At 42.2% G+C, this 18,588-nt stretch overlaps 1 protein-coding gene and 1 pseudogene across 2 annotated transcripts in view; one reads left to right on the top strand and one right to left on the bottom strand.

Moving 5' to 3' along the window:
- Positions 1-9,462, bottom strand: part of ZNRF2 (zinc and ring finger 2) — an 89,119-nt gene extending 79,657 nt beyond the window's left edge. For both annotated transcript variants that reach the window (XM_004419202.3, XM_087429169.1), the window contains exon 1: positions 8,980-9,462. In XM_004419202.3, the coding sequence (XP_004419259.3) occupies positions 8,980-9,430 (451 nt within the window). In that variant the 5' untranslated portion in view covers positions 9,431-9,462. The remainder of the gene's footprint in view (positions 1-8,979) is intronic.
- LOC147918227 (uncharacterized) lies at positions 8,992-11,826 on the top strand (annotated as a pseudogene).
- The last annotated feature ends 6,762 nt before the right edge of the window (positions 11,827-18,588 follow it).

The raw sequence follows: 18,588 nt of genomic DNA, 5'->3' as shown, positions 1-18,588 counted from the left end.
CAATGCAATACTTCCAGTTAATGCTAGAAATAACAAAAGGTTAGCAAGAACAACAGTAAATTTACCACCTAAAAATGTTAAATCCACACTTTAAAATAACTCCCAGGTAAAAGAAAAAAAATCTAAATGTAGTTAACAAAATTATTCCTAATAGAGTTGATTTTTTTAAAAAGAAAAAAGTGGGGACCGTCCTGGTGGCGTAGCAGTTAAGTGCGCGTGCTCTGCTGCGGCAGCCCAGGGTTCAGATAATGGGCACACATGATGCGCCGCTTGTCAGGCCATGCTGTGGTGGCGTCCCATATACAGTGGAGGAAGATGGGCACAGATGTTAGCCCAGGGCCAGTCTTCCTCAGCAAAAAGAGGAGGATTGGTAACAGATGTTAGCTTAGGGCTAATCCTCCTCACACACACACACAAAAAAGTGTACTTAATGACTGAAAATACTAAGTATCTAAAGCTCTGGGAAGTGACTATAGGTACTGAGGAGTAATCACAGCCTTAAATGCTTTTATCATTAAAAAAGAATAAATGAAAAATAAATGAACTAAGAAGCTAGGACAAAGAACAAAATTAACTTTAAAAAATGAGAAAGAAACTAACAGATAAGAGCAGAACTAATGAAATAAAAACCAATAATAAAAATAGTAAAATTTATTGTTCAAACCAAGAGCTGGCTCTTTGAAACAAATCACATTAATAACCCATTTGTATATATGGTTTCCTTTTTTCTCAGCTCACATGTATACCAATAGGATAAATTAATGAACTATCATAGACTAATCACAATTCAAACAAAAATTAGGATATACAGGATGGTCAGAATTTATTAAATTCAAATGATGGAATGTACTTATTCTTTTTTGATATACTAAATATCTTTATTGTAAAACAAGAGCACTGAATAATGATTCTGATTATTCATCAAAATGCATCTACCAATCTATACTTATAAGTATCAAAAATCTCACTTGAGTTTTCAGGGGGAGAAAAAAAAGTTTTAGATAATCCTAAACATTATACCTTGCTTGAAGAAGTTGCCCTTTCCAAAGGGCAATTCGACAATAAAGATCAAATGCCTTGAATGAATGCGTCTCTTTGGTTCTAACGATCCCACATCTTTGATCAATTTCTAAGAACTGGAAAACGGTAAAAATCTGCATACCAGGATTTTGACAGCAATGGTATATTAACAGTACCAAACTGAAAACAAACTATATAAATCCTGACTCCTCTTTCACTCTCACTCCTCCACATCTAATCCAGCTGGCCTCGACTTCAAATAACCAGACACCCAGAATCTGGCCACTGCTCACCACCTCCAGTGCCACCACCCTGGTCCAAGCCACTGTTATCTTCTGCCTAGATTTTTGCCTCCTTGCTTGACTCTTGCCCTCCAGAGTCCACTCTCACACAGCGGCAGAAAAATCCTTTAGAAGCCCAAGTCAGGTTATGTCAATCTTCTACTCAAAAAACTCTCAAATGCCTCCCCATCTCTCAATAAAAACAAAAGTCAAAAAACCAGGTCAATGGATACAAGACATTTTATGATTCTGCCCCACCCAACTCCTCTCTGCTCTCATCTTCTACAACCCTCTGCACTCCAACTACACTGGTTTCACAGTGTTCCCAGAACACATCAGATACATTCATTACAGTCAGACCTTAGGCCCTTGGTGGTTACTGTTCCTTCTGCCTGGGTATGCTTTCACCCTAGAAATCCTCATGGTTTGCTCCCTCAGTCTCTGCTTGAATGTCACCTTATCAGTGAGGTTATCCCTAAAACCCTATTTAAAATAGGGACACGCCTCCACCCCACAGTCTCTATCCACTGTTCCACTCCTTTTTTCTCCATCACTTTCAAAACCCTCTGACACTATATATTTTACTTGTTTGTTTACTGTCTCCCCCAAGTAGAATATAAGGCCCACAAAAGCAGGGATATGCATCTTATTTCTTCACTACTGTATCCTTAGGACATGGCAAAGTAGATCCTCATTAAATATTTATTGAGTGAATTTTGGAACACTGGGCAGTCATTAAAAATCATGCGATAAAAAAATTTAATGAGATGGAAGAAACTGATGAAGTGGAAAAAGCATGTTACCAAAGAATAGGTAACCCATGGATCAAAGAATAAAATCGCAAGGGAAATTAGAAGATATTTCTAACTGAATGTTAACAAAAACACTTCAAAATTTGTGTGATTCAGCTAAAGCAATTCTTGGAGGAGAAATTGTAGCTTTAAAATCTTATATTAGAACACCAGAATGGTTTAAAATCAAAAGAATATATACAATTAACGTTCCAAATTTTATATTCAAAACAAACATATATATACAAAAAAACAGACATCAACATTTTATTCTGGTTATTTCTGGTGGTAAGATTACAAGTGATTTGCAATTTCTTATATGCGCTCTTCTGTGTTTTCTATATTTTAGTTTTCTCTAATGAATATGTATTGTTTTTATAATAAAAGAAATTTAAACAACTTCTTTTCCTTGTGGTTCAGTTCTAATTGCTGGCCTCCTACTCTGCCTGTCTCTCAAAATTCTTGCTCCCGAGGAGTCCATGCTTGCTCCTCCTCAATTTACATCCAACCCTTGGTAATTTTATCCACTTTCTGGCTTCATTTATAATCTGCAAATTGACGATTTCTCAATTTTTTGTAATGTCCTAAATTAGAAACTTCTATTTCCAAATGCTTAAAGGATACTTCTCTAGATGGAAATTCTATAGCCATTCAAATTTTAAAAGGCCTAAAAGAACTCATCATCATTTCCTAAAACTTGTTCTTTCCTTCTTTATTTTTAATATTGGTTAATGACATCACTATGCACCCAGGTTCTCAATCCTATCAGTTTTACCTTAGAAATCTCAATCAAATCCAACTTTTCCTCTCCCTCACCAATGCCATGATTTCATTTAGGCATCTTCCACCAATTACATTCTAAGAGTCCTAGCTTATCTTCGTGCTACCACTCTCCCCTCCTAATGAGCAATTTAACCATGATCAGGGCTACTGTATGCAGCTTCAAAGGCTGAGCACTGCACTGCTCAGGAAGACTGTCATCCATACAAACTATGATTGTAATGGTGCACTCTGGCCTGATCATGATACTACCCCACTTTAAAACTTGGTGGGGTAAAACATACCTACAGCACTATAAAATCCTGCAACAACTGGTCCAATCCTATTTTTCTAGCTTCATGTTGTTATTCTTCCTTACACCCTACAATTCAGGCACATTTAACTTTCCAGTATGCCCTATCAAAATCGAAGGCTTGTGGATTCTTCTTTAGTCTGTAGTGTCCTCCTTGCACAAAACTTCTAAATCCTTCAAAACACAGTTCAAGTGTTACCTTCCTCTGTGAAGTATTCTATATCTGCCCTCCTCACAATGCATTTTGTTAACAGTCCTATTATAGCATTTGTTACAGTACATAATAATCTCAAATTCAACTGAGAGCTAAGCAAGAACAGGAAGAAGCCCCATGTTTGTACCCCAGACAACTACAATGCCCAGCTCCTAAAAGGGGCTCAAATTCATATTTACTAAGGCTACACTTACCACATAACTATTACAACTTTTTCAAAGTAAATAAAATACGAGTTTAAAAATGTTAGAACAGTTGCATATTTAGCTGGTCAACCAAAGTCTATAATCAATGTGGCAGACAGACTTGACGTTAGCCACATGTATTTCCTGCCACCTGATATTTACACCTTTCTGTCATTCCCTCCCCTTGAGTGTGAGCAGGACCTGTGACCTGCTTCTAACCAATGGAATGCAACAAAGGCAATGGGTGGTATGTGATTACATGTATATATTTATATAACAGTGTGGCACCAGCCCACCTTGCTTGAGTCTCTCCTTTGCTGGCTTTGAAGCAGCAAGCCGCCATTAGCTTAACAACCATGAGGAAATAAATTCTACCAACAACCTGAGGGAATGAGGAAGCTTGGAAGCACGGAAACAAACCATTCCCCAGCTGAGGCTCCAGATAACAACCCAGTCCTGGCCAACACCTTGATTGCAGTCTTGCAGAGGACCCAAGCTAAGGTGCACCCAGACTCCTAACCCATAGAAACTCGGAGATAATAAATATATGTCGTTTTAGGCAGCTAAATTTGTAGTAATTTGTTAATAAGCAGCACAGAAAACTAATACACTCAGAACCTAAAGTATTTGTGAACCCTTTGTTCACACAAAGGGCATATTTTCCCCAATTTCTAAACACTTAAATAAGTGTAGAACAAACTTAACTGATTAATTAATACCAGTCAAGTACATGCAAAACCGGGCCGGCTCCGTGGCTTAGCGGTTAAGTGCGTGTGCTCTGATGCTGGCGGCCCGGGTTCGGATCCCGGGCACGCCCCAAGGCACCACTTCTCCGTCCAACGTGAGGCCGAGACCCACGTACAGCAACTAGAAGGATGTGAACCTATGACATACAACTATCTACTGGGGCTTTGGGGGGAAAAAAAATGAATAAATAAAATCTTTAAAAAAAAAAAAAAAGTACATGCAAAACCAAAACATTTAGGAAGTATTTTGCTACATAAAGCAGTTCCTATACTTCTTTTTTAACCCATTCACTAATACATCCAATTGTACATATACCCAGTATATGTAATAAATATATTAAGGCAATTCTCCTTATAAACACAAGATAAATAATAAACATGAAAAAAGCTGGTACCTAATTAATGGTATCAGTAACCAGAAAATAAATAAGAACATACTTACTGGTTACCTGGCCAACGAACTATCTGTTTATTAGCTGTCTGTTAGTGAAACAACAGAACTCTTACTAGCTTTGCAGCCAGCAAAGCATCAAGAGTACTGAGGTCAGGCAGCTCTCCTATCAGAGGATGTCCGGTGCCAACACAAACCACTCCTCCCTACAGCCCACCTTCCATCTTGCAGTCAAGAGAACTTTGAAAATATTCCCAAAGCAGAAACTTCCATGACAGCGTCCACACTTCAGCATAACAAAGCATACAACACAAGGTATCTCCTACAGTGTTTAAAGATATATGAGATTACAAGTGAGAAACATTAACCACCAGAGTTCTTGTTTTTTTGAGGGGGTAACAGGGGTGGTGGTTAGAAATGTCATTTTTCTTAGGAAGAAGCAGGTATTTCTCTTCTGCCACAGCCCATAAAAATCTTCAATTGGATAAAAGAACATTCAGGAATAGGAAGTAGATTAATCACAATACCCCAAATTCAAACATTTTGGCACTAGATACTGGTAAGAAGTAATGACTGAGAACAACTGAATAAAGGAGATAATGGAGATAATCTAACACCTTAAAAACCCACGTATGTCTTGAAGATTAAGAGAAATAAATCTGCCTAGAAATACAGATTTTATTTAACATATTCAGTTTTAAGAGATAACCCACACTCCTTCAATATAAGGAAGCATGTTTCCTAAGTAACAGGAGGCACCTGAATTACAATCAGACTACTGAAATACTCATGAACACAACACACCCAAACAAACTCAAGCCAGTTAGGCGGAGGCCAAAAGCAAGCCGGTACCACCGGTTGGGTTAATTGTCTAGATTAATTCACTTTACATTTTCACTTCCAGACTCAAGGATATATTATAAGAGAAGCCCATATGATTTCTCTAGACATAATCTCCATTCCCTGGTATATTTTTATAGTCCAATTTACCTCCCCCATCCCTGTTGGATCATTAAAGACTATTTTACCACCCATAATAATTGATTTTATGAACATTAGCAACTTGACAGTGGAAAAAATATAGACATAAAATACAGCCAAAAAAATGCTAAGATACCACTAAAGCTTTTAAATATTAGACTATACCTCTAAAGACTGGTTTTAAAACAAAAGTGATAGACAAGGGAAGGCTTTTGTTCACTTTAATAGTATTAAACTCAGCAGTCGGGAAACGAATAACAAAAACAAGAAAAACCTATTTCACCTAAAAACTCCTGTATTATAATCATCTTCTGATAGCCAATAACTCAGTTCTAGGAAATTCTAGAAAGCTTCTGGAAACTGAAATATCTAGATTAAGCACCTCTCTTCTGGTTCTCTCTCTAGAGACTTAAGTAAGAGTGTATATAGCCAAAATACATGTCCAAAGACAGCAAAACATAAAGACCAACAGAGAAAACCTCATCCAATTAGGTAATTCATTATGATGAACTAGTAACAATTCAACTTGCTAGACTCCTAAATTTAAAAAAAAAAAAAAAAAAAGGTACTGTTTAGGTTTTCCTTTTCTATAAATTACACAACAGCCCACAAGAGAATGATAATTTTGAATCTTAGCACCATATTTTCTTATTAGGAGATATTAATAGTACAAACATCAATTAACATAAGTTTTACAAAATTACACTAAGAACTGTCCACTAATTCAGAAATATTCCCTTTCTCAATTTTCAGATGGAGTTATTTTATATATGCCCAAACATTTATACAGTTTGTAACTGAATAAACACATTAATACCATAATACATACTAAAAAATTACATCAATGTGAAGTATAATGAAGCCTAATTTTTAAAATAATAAGATTCATCATCTGGCTCCCTAAATCTCATGCTTCTATGAGAAACACGCTTCTATTAAGTTTCCCTGATGACACTATTCACTGAAATATAGGTAAAAACCTCCTTAAAGCAAATGCCACTAGAAAGATGAATGTTTACCTAAGGGTATTCCATCTCCCTGTCTCAACTAGTACTTGTTCCCATCATATAATAGGAACAGGTAATTTCTCTGATTCCCTTCCAGTCCTTCTCAACTGGGGCTCCTCATCTGAACCAGCAAACACAAATTATTTGACTGACTGTTTTCTCAAATTTCCCAAGAATGATACATAACAACAATCATTCTAAAAGCATAGGAGAAAAAAGTTAATTAATTGTTAAAAGTTAATTGCATACAATAGATACCCTAGGACATTAGGGGTCCATTCTCTACAGAGGCCAGGTTAAGAAAGGTGGCCCAAGTTCCTCAACGTCACTGCACTGCTAGTAGGCCCCAATCATCCTAACTCCAAAAGTACTAAAAGAACTAAGTGCACAAATCTAGGAACTTAGATAAAGGATAAATGCTTTACTTCTCCAACTTTCAGCAACTAGAACTTTTTCATTTGCTAATTTACTATGAATTAACAGCATGGGTGTTAACTATTGGCCCCCTGGTCTGAGTGGAACATATTTATTTTAAGAAAATAAACCCATCCAGACACATTGTTGGTTAAAGGAAATTATCAGCCCTTAAAAAAAAATGAGTAAATAGTAATCAGTATATTAAAGAAATAAGAGCTATTAATTTTACAAGTCTTTTCCTATTCCTCCTTAAGCAAGCTTTGAAATATAAATATCTTTTGATGATCATAACTGCTAAGTGCAAATTTTCATTTTAAAAAGATAAATATTTTTTAAAACCAGCTTATCCTTTATTCTTGCACTAATCTCCCATTCTCAAGAAACAGTCTTTGGTTATTCCTCCATGTGGAGACTACAGCACCTTCAACTGTGTTAATTAGGATCAAATCACAGTAAGGACAGCACTAGTTCTTTTTCCCAAAAACAAAAGATTTTTTTTCCAATGGCCCAATTTTAAGAAACATGAATATTTTTATTTATGTAGCAAAAATTACTTTATAACAAGTAATTAAAGTAAGGTAGTTAAAGAGTTGTTCTATATCGAACATGCAAAGCAATACTAAAAAGATGGAAAAACTAAACATGACATTCCCATTTTTAATTTATGCTAACGTGAATGCTGATAGTACAGAACATCACGATAAATTACATTATTGAACATTCCACTTTACCAACTCCCTACTCAAATTTTTCACATTTAGAAACATGAGAGGAAGGGGCACAAAAATGGAGGGGATGGAGTTTTCACTGTTCATCCGTGCTCCATTGTGAATCTATGTAACATCACGATACAAAATGCAATGACATGGGAATGTTTATCTTCTACAGTCAACATCTCTAACTAGATTTAACTTCTCTTTCTTTGCATGAACAGGGAAGGGAGAGCGGTCTTGATTAATTTACTATTAACTGTTTTGGGGTAAAGAAGATCACCATAAAACATAACTGAAGAGGTCGAGTTCATTTTTCTCAGATCAAGTGCACCCTCCCTCCTGTTTCTACATAAAAAAACAACAGTTTCCTATTAAAAATTTCCATTTTTCACAAGTGACTTCTCCTAAACTCTGGCCAACGCTGCTTTTCAAAAGCACCCAGGCTTTTACTGCATCTTGCAGGCAGGGTTGTGATAATTATTAGTTTCTCTCCTTAACAGACTGTTTTCAACTTTTTAAACGCTCTGTCCAAATTAAGCAGGACTCACATTAACCATTATCTAAAGTAGTAGTTTACCGGGGGTTAAAAATACACTTGTCATTAACACATTCATCCAATTAAACTGTAGGCAGAAGGTGGGACTATTCACACAAACTTACGAATTACAGTTTTATATTAACAGTCAGTCCAAAGCAGTTAACTACCTCTTTTTTCAAATACCTGCGTTCGCTCGGGACCCTGTGACTTTTGGCCTTTAAAAACCGCTCACCACTCGAGTCCCCAGATAGAACGCCATTCAGCAACGGGTCTTCTCCTGACTTCCTGATACTAAAAGCCACAAGCACGAGGGCTGTTGCGTCTGTTTGTTTTAAAACAATATCTACTCCATTCCCTTCACGGGGGAAATAAGGGCTTTCTCCACTGGGGAACCGCTATGGGGTGAGGGTGCACACCGTGTTTTTGGAAAAAATCAAACACGGGGTTCTATGCGGGAGCGGCGATTTTCCTCCCCGGAGGGGCGGCCGCACCGGGCCGCGCGGCAAAGCCCTGGCGGTCGAGCTGAAGGAGACAAGGAGAAGGGTAGACGCCGCCGCGGCCGCGGCCCACGTGCCGCCCGCGGAGGGCAGGGACCGAGGAAGGGGGGAGGGAGGGGGCCGTACCTCCGAACATGTGCGGCGAGAGGTGAGCTGGTAAGGAGCCGATCACCAGGCGCGGCCCACCGGGGCCCCCGCCCGCCGGCCGGTCCCTGCCGCCGCCGCCGTCCTCGGGGCTGCTGTGGACCGAGTCCTGCGAGCCGTACGGGCCGCTGCTGCTGTTGGGGATGTTGAAGGAGGACTGCGCGCCGCGGGGCCCCGACGCCACGCTCCCCACGGCCCCGCCGAGGGAGCGGCTGCGCGGGGCCGCCGAGGCCGCCGCGGCGCCGCCCGAGGCGCTGGGCTGGTGCGCGCCCGGCACCTGAGCCGGAAACCTCCCCGCGGCCGCGGCCCGCGCCCCGCCGCCGCCGCCCGCGGTCCCATTGGCCCCGCCGCTGCTGCTGGAAGGTAGATCCGAGCCCGAGTACGCGCGGGTGCGGCCGTTAGCCGCGGCCGGGCCGCTCTGCTTGGCGCCCATGTCCGCCCTGCCCCGGGCCGGGCCCGCGCGCAGAACCCGGAGCGCCGGGAGGGCGGGAGCGAGCGCGGGAGCGAGAGGGCAGGGCCGAGGCGCCGCTGCCGGCCCAGAGAGACGCCCGCACGTCCAGGGCCGCCACCCGGCGCCCCGAGGGGCGGTCGGCGCCCGGCGCGCTCTCCTTCTCGGGGGCGGTGGCGATGCCGGTGGCCTGACGGGGGGCGCGGGAGACGACGCGAGGCGGAGAAGAAGGAGGCTCGCTGGCTCTGGCGGGAGGGGCGGCTCAGGTGGCTGCGCGGCGGCCGCTGGTTTCGGTTCTGGCGCGCCGCGACGGGCCGCTGCCGCTCTCTGCCGCTGCCGCCGCCGCCGCCGCCGCGCTCTGCGCCCGGGGTCTCGGCACCGCCTCCTCCCGGGCGGCCGCTGCTACCGCTGCCATCCTCCTGCTCCCACGGCGGCTCGCGGGTGAGTGGGAGGCGCCCGCCCAGGCTCCGCCGGGGCCACCTTCCCTCCTCCCCCAGCCACCCAGCTGTTATTAACGGAGAAAGAGGAAAAACGGGCGGCGCGTGAGGGGAGGACGGAGGGGGGAGGGAGGGGCGGCGCGCGCTTCCCGGCAACCGTTGCCGCGACCCCCCCCGCAAAGGAGGGGCCGCGGGTGGGGGGCGGTGTCTGGGCCGCGAAGGTGGGGGTGCCCAGGAGGGGAGGAGGCTCCCCGGCCCTCGCGCCGGAAGGCCGAGGAGCAGCGCGGCTGCAGGGTGCGCTGAGGCCCATGTGTTTGGGTCGCGCGCGGTGACCCCGCCCTCGCCCCTCGCGCCGCCTGGCGGATTGGCTCCCGCTGGCCTGGCCCCGCCTCCCCCAGCCGCGGCCTTCCCGCCCCGGCCCCGCCTCGCCAAGGTACCGCGGTGTGGTAGGTGCTGCCACCCGCGGACTCGGTGATGGACCGGTCGCTGGCCGCGCCCTCCCCTCCAGGGCGCGGCCCCCCTCCACTTCGGGGCCTAAGCCGATTGGAGGGACGGAAGCCCCTCGGGGCGCCAACCAGACGGCAGCCCCTCCTCCCGCACGTGGCTGTCAGACACTGGAGAAGACCGTGTCCCTTAACCTTTTCCAGTCTGGGGCTGAACATGGCTGTGTCCTGTGTCCGAGCCATTCCGATTGGGTGGGTGTTAACCTCCTCGATGGTGATGCTCAGAGTGTGTCTTTTAAATAAACCAGAAGGTCAGCAATACTGATGATAAAAGACTGAGAAGAGCGAAAACAAAAGAAATAACCAAAAAGGCAGAAGCCAGCTTGATCTGAATTAGACCTATTCCATAAAACACCCCAACCATGGAGGAAGGGCAGAGTTGGAAGAACTAGAGATAATCCAGCCTGACCTTCAGTTGTAGGGCAAAAACTGTGGTGCAGAGAAAGCTACACCGAATTTAGGAGACCTGGGGTCTAGGTCTGGGACCAAAACTAAATTACGTGTAGTGAACAAATTATTCTACCTTTTTGGACTTTAGTTTCATTACCTGTAATGTTTGTATTAAATCCCTAGGGCACTTGCAGCTTTAAAATCCTATAATTTCTCTCAAATGGAATTGAATAAAATTCTCCTCAGTCCATTCTTAACTGTAATGTAGTATCTTGCTGGCAGAGCATGGTCTGGATATCCGGTGGACAGCCTACTCTGACCCTCGTGTTTTGAAAATACCTAAAGTGTCTTCTATGTGAAAATAATGGCAACTGGTGGTTTTTGTACCATCTACAGAAATAAAATCTTTGTCTTTTTTTCCGTATTTGGAATGAGTCATTTATGTAATGACTCTTTTCATCACTCTTGCAAGTATGAGAATCAAGTTTTTAAACAGAGACGTGAAGAATATATGTGTAGATGTAGATATGTATTGTGTGTATGTATATATATCATATATATCAAAAATATATATAAGATATATATTTATATATCTGGGAATGGGAAAACAAAGCTACTCAATGCAAATCTAAAATTGTTTCATCCTGTGTTATGAGCTTACTGAAACCAATGCTTACTTGGTAAGCAGAGAAAAGTTTGAAAGACCAAAGTGGTTACCAGAATGACAAGTTCTAATTCAAGAAGGTAATGATTTGACCTGATTTGACTTTTATTGAATGAGGCCTTCAGTGTAAAACTGTGGTTCAGCAGGAATTTGTTACCAATACAGTAAGACCTTACTGTTAATAGATAAAAGTAACAAACACTATTATTTAAAAAAAGGAATAAAAAGACTTCAGCAAGTCTCTGAGAAGCTAACAACTAATGGTTTCACATTCATCATTATACATGCATTTTAGAAGTTTAGTTAACTATAATATGGAGCAAATCCCATTCAGTAGTTAAAACTGTTAAATGGAAAGATTTAAAATAAAACCTGTGACTCTTAGTCATATCCAGATTTAGTTATATTTTGCTTTATTGCATTCAAACTTAGTTATATTTTTAAATCATTTTTACCCAGATGGCAATTACACCTTAAAAGTGCTCAACATTTGGGGCCGGCCCTGTGGCTTAGTGGTTAAGTTCAGTGTGCTTGGCTTCGGCAGCCTGGGTTCGGTTCCTGGGCACAGACCTACACCACTCTTCCACGACCATGCTGTGGTGGTGACCCACATACAAAATAGAGGAAGATTGGCACAGATGTTAGCTCAGGGTGAATCTTCCTCAAGCAAAAAACAAAAAAAAAAAGTGTTCAACATATATTCCTAACTAGGAAAAAAATACCCTTATAGTGCCAGGTTTCCAGCATTGACACCACTCACAACAGTTGGAATTTTACATTTGTTTGAGTGATTGATTGATTTATGTCCATTCCTCACAAGACTGTAAATTCCATGAGGGCATAGAAAGAGTGGCTTTTGCTCACCATTGCAATGCTGGGCACACAGTAGCCTCTAGGTAAGTATTTGTTAAATAAATGAGTGGTGAGGCCATTTACAGGCTGAATGTTAGACATAAGAGAATAAAAATTGAAGTTGTGATGATCATTCATTCAGCTCGCAAATATGTGTTTTGTGTTACTCGGTGTCAGGCACAGCATATTAATCAGGGCAGCCTAAGCTATGCAGTGGAGACAAAGCCCCACACCTCAGGACCTTGATGCAACAAAAGCACATTGCAAGTTCACTTGGCACACCCTCTCATTTCTCCCCAAATGGTTCCCCTCTTGAGTGGCAGTCTTGGGTGTCTCTTCTCCAAGTAGTGACTCAGGGACTCAGGCTCTTATCTAATGGCTAAGCAGGCCCCCAGACTCCTCACACACGGAGTCCTTCACTAGGTCCTGTGTACCTAGCTGGCCAAAGGAAAGAGGCAGAGAGTGAAAGAAGTTTTGGACAAACCTGTAACGATTTGCATCCCTCCTGCCCACTGTCCATGTTGGCAGAATCAGTCACATGGTCCAAGCTAACTGCAAGGGGCTCAGGAAATGTGGTTTTATGTGTGTGCCCAGGAAGAAAAGGAAGTAATTTTAGCAAGCATGTCTTTGCCACACACAAGAACAGTTGCCTGACTGTCAAATATCTAAGCTAACTATTAAATCTTAGTAAAACCTTTTACAATAAAAATTGTCATATGAAAAATTTCTAGTGACAATTATTGTTACTAAGCCATTATAATGTAGTAAAGAAAAACTAATTTTTTGTGTGCATGTGGATCAACTAAATTCTATCTGCTTTAAAATTGTGCCTCTAGAAACACCATCTAGCACAAGTCTTAATTCGGCCATTTAGATCAGTGATCCTCCAAATGTGATTCCCAGATCAACAGTATCTGCATCGCCTGGGAACTTGTCAGAAAGGCAGATTTTCAGACCCCCACCCCAGACCTACTGAACCAAAAAGTACTTGAACAAGTTCTCTGATGGCTTCTGATGCACACTGATATTTGAGAACCACTGATCTAGATAATCACTGATTAGTTTCAAGGTAGAATACCATGTTAAGATGTGGTCAACATTTTGATTAAATGCCCTCTCCATATGGATGTCCCTGTGACCCCACTCCCAACCCCACCCCCATCATCACAGGCTGACTTCAGGATTCCCAGTCACTGCTGTGTTAATACTTCTTCACAGCACAGATCATGCTATTATATTATTGGTCTTCTTGCTTGTCACTAAACAATGCAGTGCATGACAGACCTCACATCTGTACCCCTAGCATCTAATACAGTGCCTGGCACCATAAATGATCTGTGAATGAATAAATGAGTAAATGAATTTCATACTTAACTGATCATTTCTTGAAGGTCACACATGACCTCATCTTGTACTTATCCCTGACATCTCCCCTGTGGTAGATGCCCCTTCCATTTCCTCTCTGGGTGGGCCTTCTTGTTTCTTTCTGCACGAGGATTCTGGAGTTATAAAACTTTGGCCTGCTATGTTCCTTCCTTGGCCCTCTTTCCTCTCTCCTCAATCTCCACACAGGAATCCACGTTAAGCTGTCGCTGTGTTTTATTGTCAACCAAACAGTTTTGACTTCATTTAAAATTTGTAGCTTTTTTATTGTACCCTACCAGTTCTTCAAAAATTAAAAGTGCTGCTTCATCCAAAGGGGTACACACGGCCATACACACATATATAGAACTGAAACCAGTTGTATGAGATCATGCCCACGCTACATGGGATGTACTCCATTTTCTGTCCTATTCCATTTCACCTGTGTAAAATGATGGTCACTGCCTACTGAATTGATTTTACAACCCACTAATGGGTTGTAATCTGCAGTTTGACAAACAATGGTGTGAATCGGTGCTTTGCAAACTTTAGTGCAAAAAGAATCACCTGGAGGCCTTCTTAAACCATGCTGCCGGTCCCCACCCTCAATGATTCTCATATCACAGATCAGGGCTGAGGCTTGAGAGCTTGCGTGCTAACAAGCAGCCCAGTGACGCTGATGCCACAAGATCTCAGACCACACTTGGAGAAGCACTGGTCTAAATGACACTTTCCTGTACATAATCAGAAACGCTGTTTTAATGCCTCAATGACTCTTCAAGAGACCAGAGCCACAGCTTTTTAAAATTCCTAATATTTGGAGCTTTTTCATACGCTCTATTTTTCTTGCTCCTCGCATGGTTAAATGATGATATTTTAATCAATGACTTTTGGGGTTCAAAATTAGTTTGAATTGTTAAAGCATTTCACATTGACATAATTGGTGGCCAGAAACCCACATGGAACAGATAAGCTAGTTGTGGGCTTATCAATAAAAATACCTGACTGATCAGTTTGCTGTTTTCTAGTTTGAGTTTCAGTTGAGGTGAGTCTCTTCTCTTTGGCTCTTATTCTTTTTTGTACTTCTCTTTCCTCTCTTCACTCCCGTTTAAAGCTATGCTGGGTTAGACCTTGGATAAGTGGAGCAGCAGATTTGCACAGGGCCGAAGACCTGTCCCAATCATTAGTCCTCTCAGTTGGGCCCACAGCCTCCCAACAGTGCTCCCCTGCAGCCAGCACCAGCCCTACACTTTTTGCTCAAGTCTCTGCCATCCCACTTTTCCTCTCGTTATAGTATTTAAAAGATGGCCATGGATTTGCCTTTGTGTGTGTGTGTGTGTGTTGTACACTACCCAGTCTCTTTACCAAACTATAGGACTATATGTATAATTACCTATCTTTAAATATGCCTTTTTCCTATTATTATTATTATTATTATTATTTTTGAAGGGAAAGAGTCACTCTGAGCTAACATCTGTTGCCAATCTTCCTCACTATCCCTGCCCCCCACAGCCCCAGTACATAGTTGTGTATAGTTGTAAGTCCTTCTAGTTCTTCTATGTGAGCTGCCGCCACCGCATGGCTACTGACAGACGAGTGGTGTGGTTCTGCACCTGGGAACTGAACCCCGGGCCTCTGAAGCCGAGCACGCTGAACTTTAACTGCTAGGCCATCAGGGCTGGATCTATACTTCATTTTTTAAAGAAATGACCATCTAAACATTAAAATTTATCTTAATACATCCTACAGAAAACACTGTTTAGGATTTTAGTGGTGATTAGAAACTTATATCTTAACTTTTTTTTTTTTAATTTTATTTATTTATGTTTTTCCCCCAAAGCCCCAGTAGATAGTTGTATGTCATAGCTGCATATCCTTCTAGTTGCTGTATGTGGGACATGGCCCCAGCATGGCTGGAGAAGCGGTGCGTCGGTGCACGCCGGGGATCCGAACCCGGGCCACCAGCAGCAGAGTGCGCGCACCTAACCGCTAAGCCACAGGGCCGGCCCCAGGGCCAGCCCCAAAGCTTAACTTCTAAAACTAAAGTTAGGTTAGAGGAATATTTAGAAATCACATTGCTGGATAATTTTTCAGAAAACGTCAATAATTTATGTAATGTCTTTAACAGGCTTTTTTCTGTTATGAGTAAGCCAAATTCTCCCTTCACTTTACTCTTATTCATTCTTTAATCAATCAGGCCCGTCTTCTAAAGGATGGAGCCAGTCATGACAGGATTATAAGCACACACTGTGAAGTGGGGGAGCTCGGGCCAGGGTAAGGCCCTGGCTCTGTCTAGCACTGGCTGTGGGATTTAGTAAAGCCACTTAACCCCACTAAACCTGTTTCCCCTGTAAAATGCAGATGATCATATACCAGTCTTATAGAGCAGCTGTGAGTCTCAAATGACTCAGTTTCTATTTGAAAATACTTTGAGATTTGTTAATAGATAGACAAATTTTAATCTCAATGTTATTATCCCTAGCAGGTTGGTATAATTTGCATACTACCTCTAAACAGGTTGTGATATTGTGCAGTTTAATATAGCCTAAGATGCACTGGAATTGATTTTACCACTTTGTATAATTCTAATGCATTATTGACACTTAAGGATTTATTGGTAATAATTGTTTAGTAGTAATTTACTAGTAAGTATGTACATCACTACTCTAATCTTGATGACAATATGACATGGTATGATGACCAATCTACATCTTTCTACAATGGGATGGATGTATGTATTTGCATATATGTATCTATGGAATTTTGAAAAGAAATTGTCATTAAGAGACCAGGGACTAGCTATTTGAAATCTCTCGTACTTAAAGCTTTTTTTTTAATATCTCTTGATTCTACAGGGTAGTTAAATTACACTTTCACCAAGGAGTCTTTGGGGTCCTGAATAGGATTAAATGTGTTGCAGAAGCATTTCATGTTAATCAGTCAGTGACCAGAGCCCTAAGCTATGTCAAACATAGATTCTGGAATCATTTTTCTTTCTAAAAACAGCTTGAGACACAATGTCAGTACATGCTAATAAGAATAGCTTAATTCTTGCTTATCAAAATGGTATGGAGTATTAATAAGAGCTTAAATATTTATATTATGCTCTATTCTCAATTAATCCACTTTGGATTGCAAACAATATTTTTTAAAAATCTTTAAAAGCCCTATTTTAAAGCCCTTAATACAAAACAAATACAACCCATGGTGCTTTTCCTCCATTATGAAGAAATCTCTCAGATTCCATACATAATGTTTTGAAAGGAATCTTGGATCTTTAAGAGGGGCATACTGTTGAAAAGACATAAAATTTAGTGGAAAGCTGTGTCATGGGGTCAGTACCGAGGGGATTTTCCCAGCCTACAGAAGTGAAGAACAGCTTGGAGAAAAAATAGCTCTCTGCTACATAATGCATGTGGTCCCTCCTCCAATGCATATGCACTCTCCTCCCTGCTTCCTGTCGCTTGTTTAAATCACTATGGTTATACATGAATGATTAAAAAGTATTATAAGACATTTTCCCTTACCACCTCCTCCCCCAAAGTTAGCCAAAAGCCCCAGTAAAGGCAAGCCCCTTATTTTAGGCCTAGATTGCATAAGCCTCCCAAGTACAGAAACTCTATTTCTGTTTTATTTTTAACTCCCTATAGTGTCTGCTTCTAGAGCTCCAAGACAATCTGCACACAGGAGACAGTAACTGCTGTGGATCACGAGGGGCAGCAGTGGTAATACATGTCCTGAATTATTCCTGATGTAACAGGCTGTCAGAACCACATTAAGTTTGTGTGAGTTAAATGTGCTGTCTTCTACGCTTTTCAGCCAGGGCAGTCTGTACCTTTGGTGGCCAGTTCCCTTTGAGTTGCTACTAATTGATGTATGCCCCCAGGTTAGGCCAGGTTGGAAATGGTAAGCCCATGACTGCAGGACTATCTTTCACTGGCAACAAGAAAAAATAGAGCAAGAAGAGCTACTGTTCAACTGGCCCCACCCTCTGTGCTAGCTGGGCTCTGGCTACACTCGAGGGACACAGGTCTAAACCAGGTAGGTTTTGGAACATAGCCCTGAACTGGGTCATCCCTGGTCATGGAAACATCAGGATACCTTGGGACCCGCCCTGGAGATGTCTTCATTCCTTAAACAAAAAGGGACTGAGCATTTGTAATGTGCCAGGCCCTGTGCTTAGCCCTGAGGATGCCAAGTTAAACCAAACAGGGTCCCTGCCTTCAAAGACCTTATAGCTCATAGTCAGGGGACATAGCTATAAATAATGAGATGATTAGATTGCAATGTGGTAAATGCATGCTGAAGCTGAATGCAGGGATGGGGGTTGGGTGAAGGACAAGGATGCATTCCCAAAAGTGATACCAAGCTGAGTCTTGAGAGGGAGAGTTGGCTTAAGCAGCCAGAGGCATTCCAGGCTGAGGGAGCATGAAGCAAGGGAAAGCTTTGAGCATCTGAAGAGCTGCAAGCAGTTCATTATAACTGGAATGAAGAGTGGGAGGCAATGAGGTGAGCGAATAGACTGGAAAAGTAGGTTACGGCAGAGTCTCAGAGACTTGGTGTGATGGACTAGGAGGTTGGAATCACTTCAGAAGGCGAAAGGGAACCACTTTCATAAACACAGAAGTAGCATGACTGTGTTTACAGTTTAGATGGATAGCTCAGGCAGTATTTTGGAGAACTTATTGGTAGGAGGGAAGAAAGCACAGTGAATTAGAAGACTAGTTAGGAGGCTAATGTAGGGCAGATTCCAAAGCTATTAAGAGAGTAGCCTCCACAGGTCTTGGAGACCAATTGGATGTTGTGCACAACTGAGAAGGAATACTCAAGGATCACAGGTATGCTTTCTGGTCCCTGGTAGCACTGGGTAGGAAATATGGAGGAGAGATCAAATTTGAGAATTGGGGCGATGAATTCAGCTTGACAAGGCAGAGG

Source organism: Ceratotherium simum, chromosome 1 (assembly GCF_057802395.1).
Source record: "Ceratotherium simum simum isolate JZ-2026a chromosome 1, ASM5780239v1, whole genome shotgun sequence".
NCBI classification, from domain to species: domain Eukaryota; kingdom Metazoa; phylum Chordata; class Mammalia; order Perissodactyla; family Rhinocerotidae; genus Ceratotherium; species Ceratotherium simum.
The sequence above is the reverse complement of the archived record's forward strand: the minus strand, read 5'-3'. Positions and strand labels throughout refer to the sequence as shown.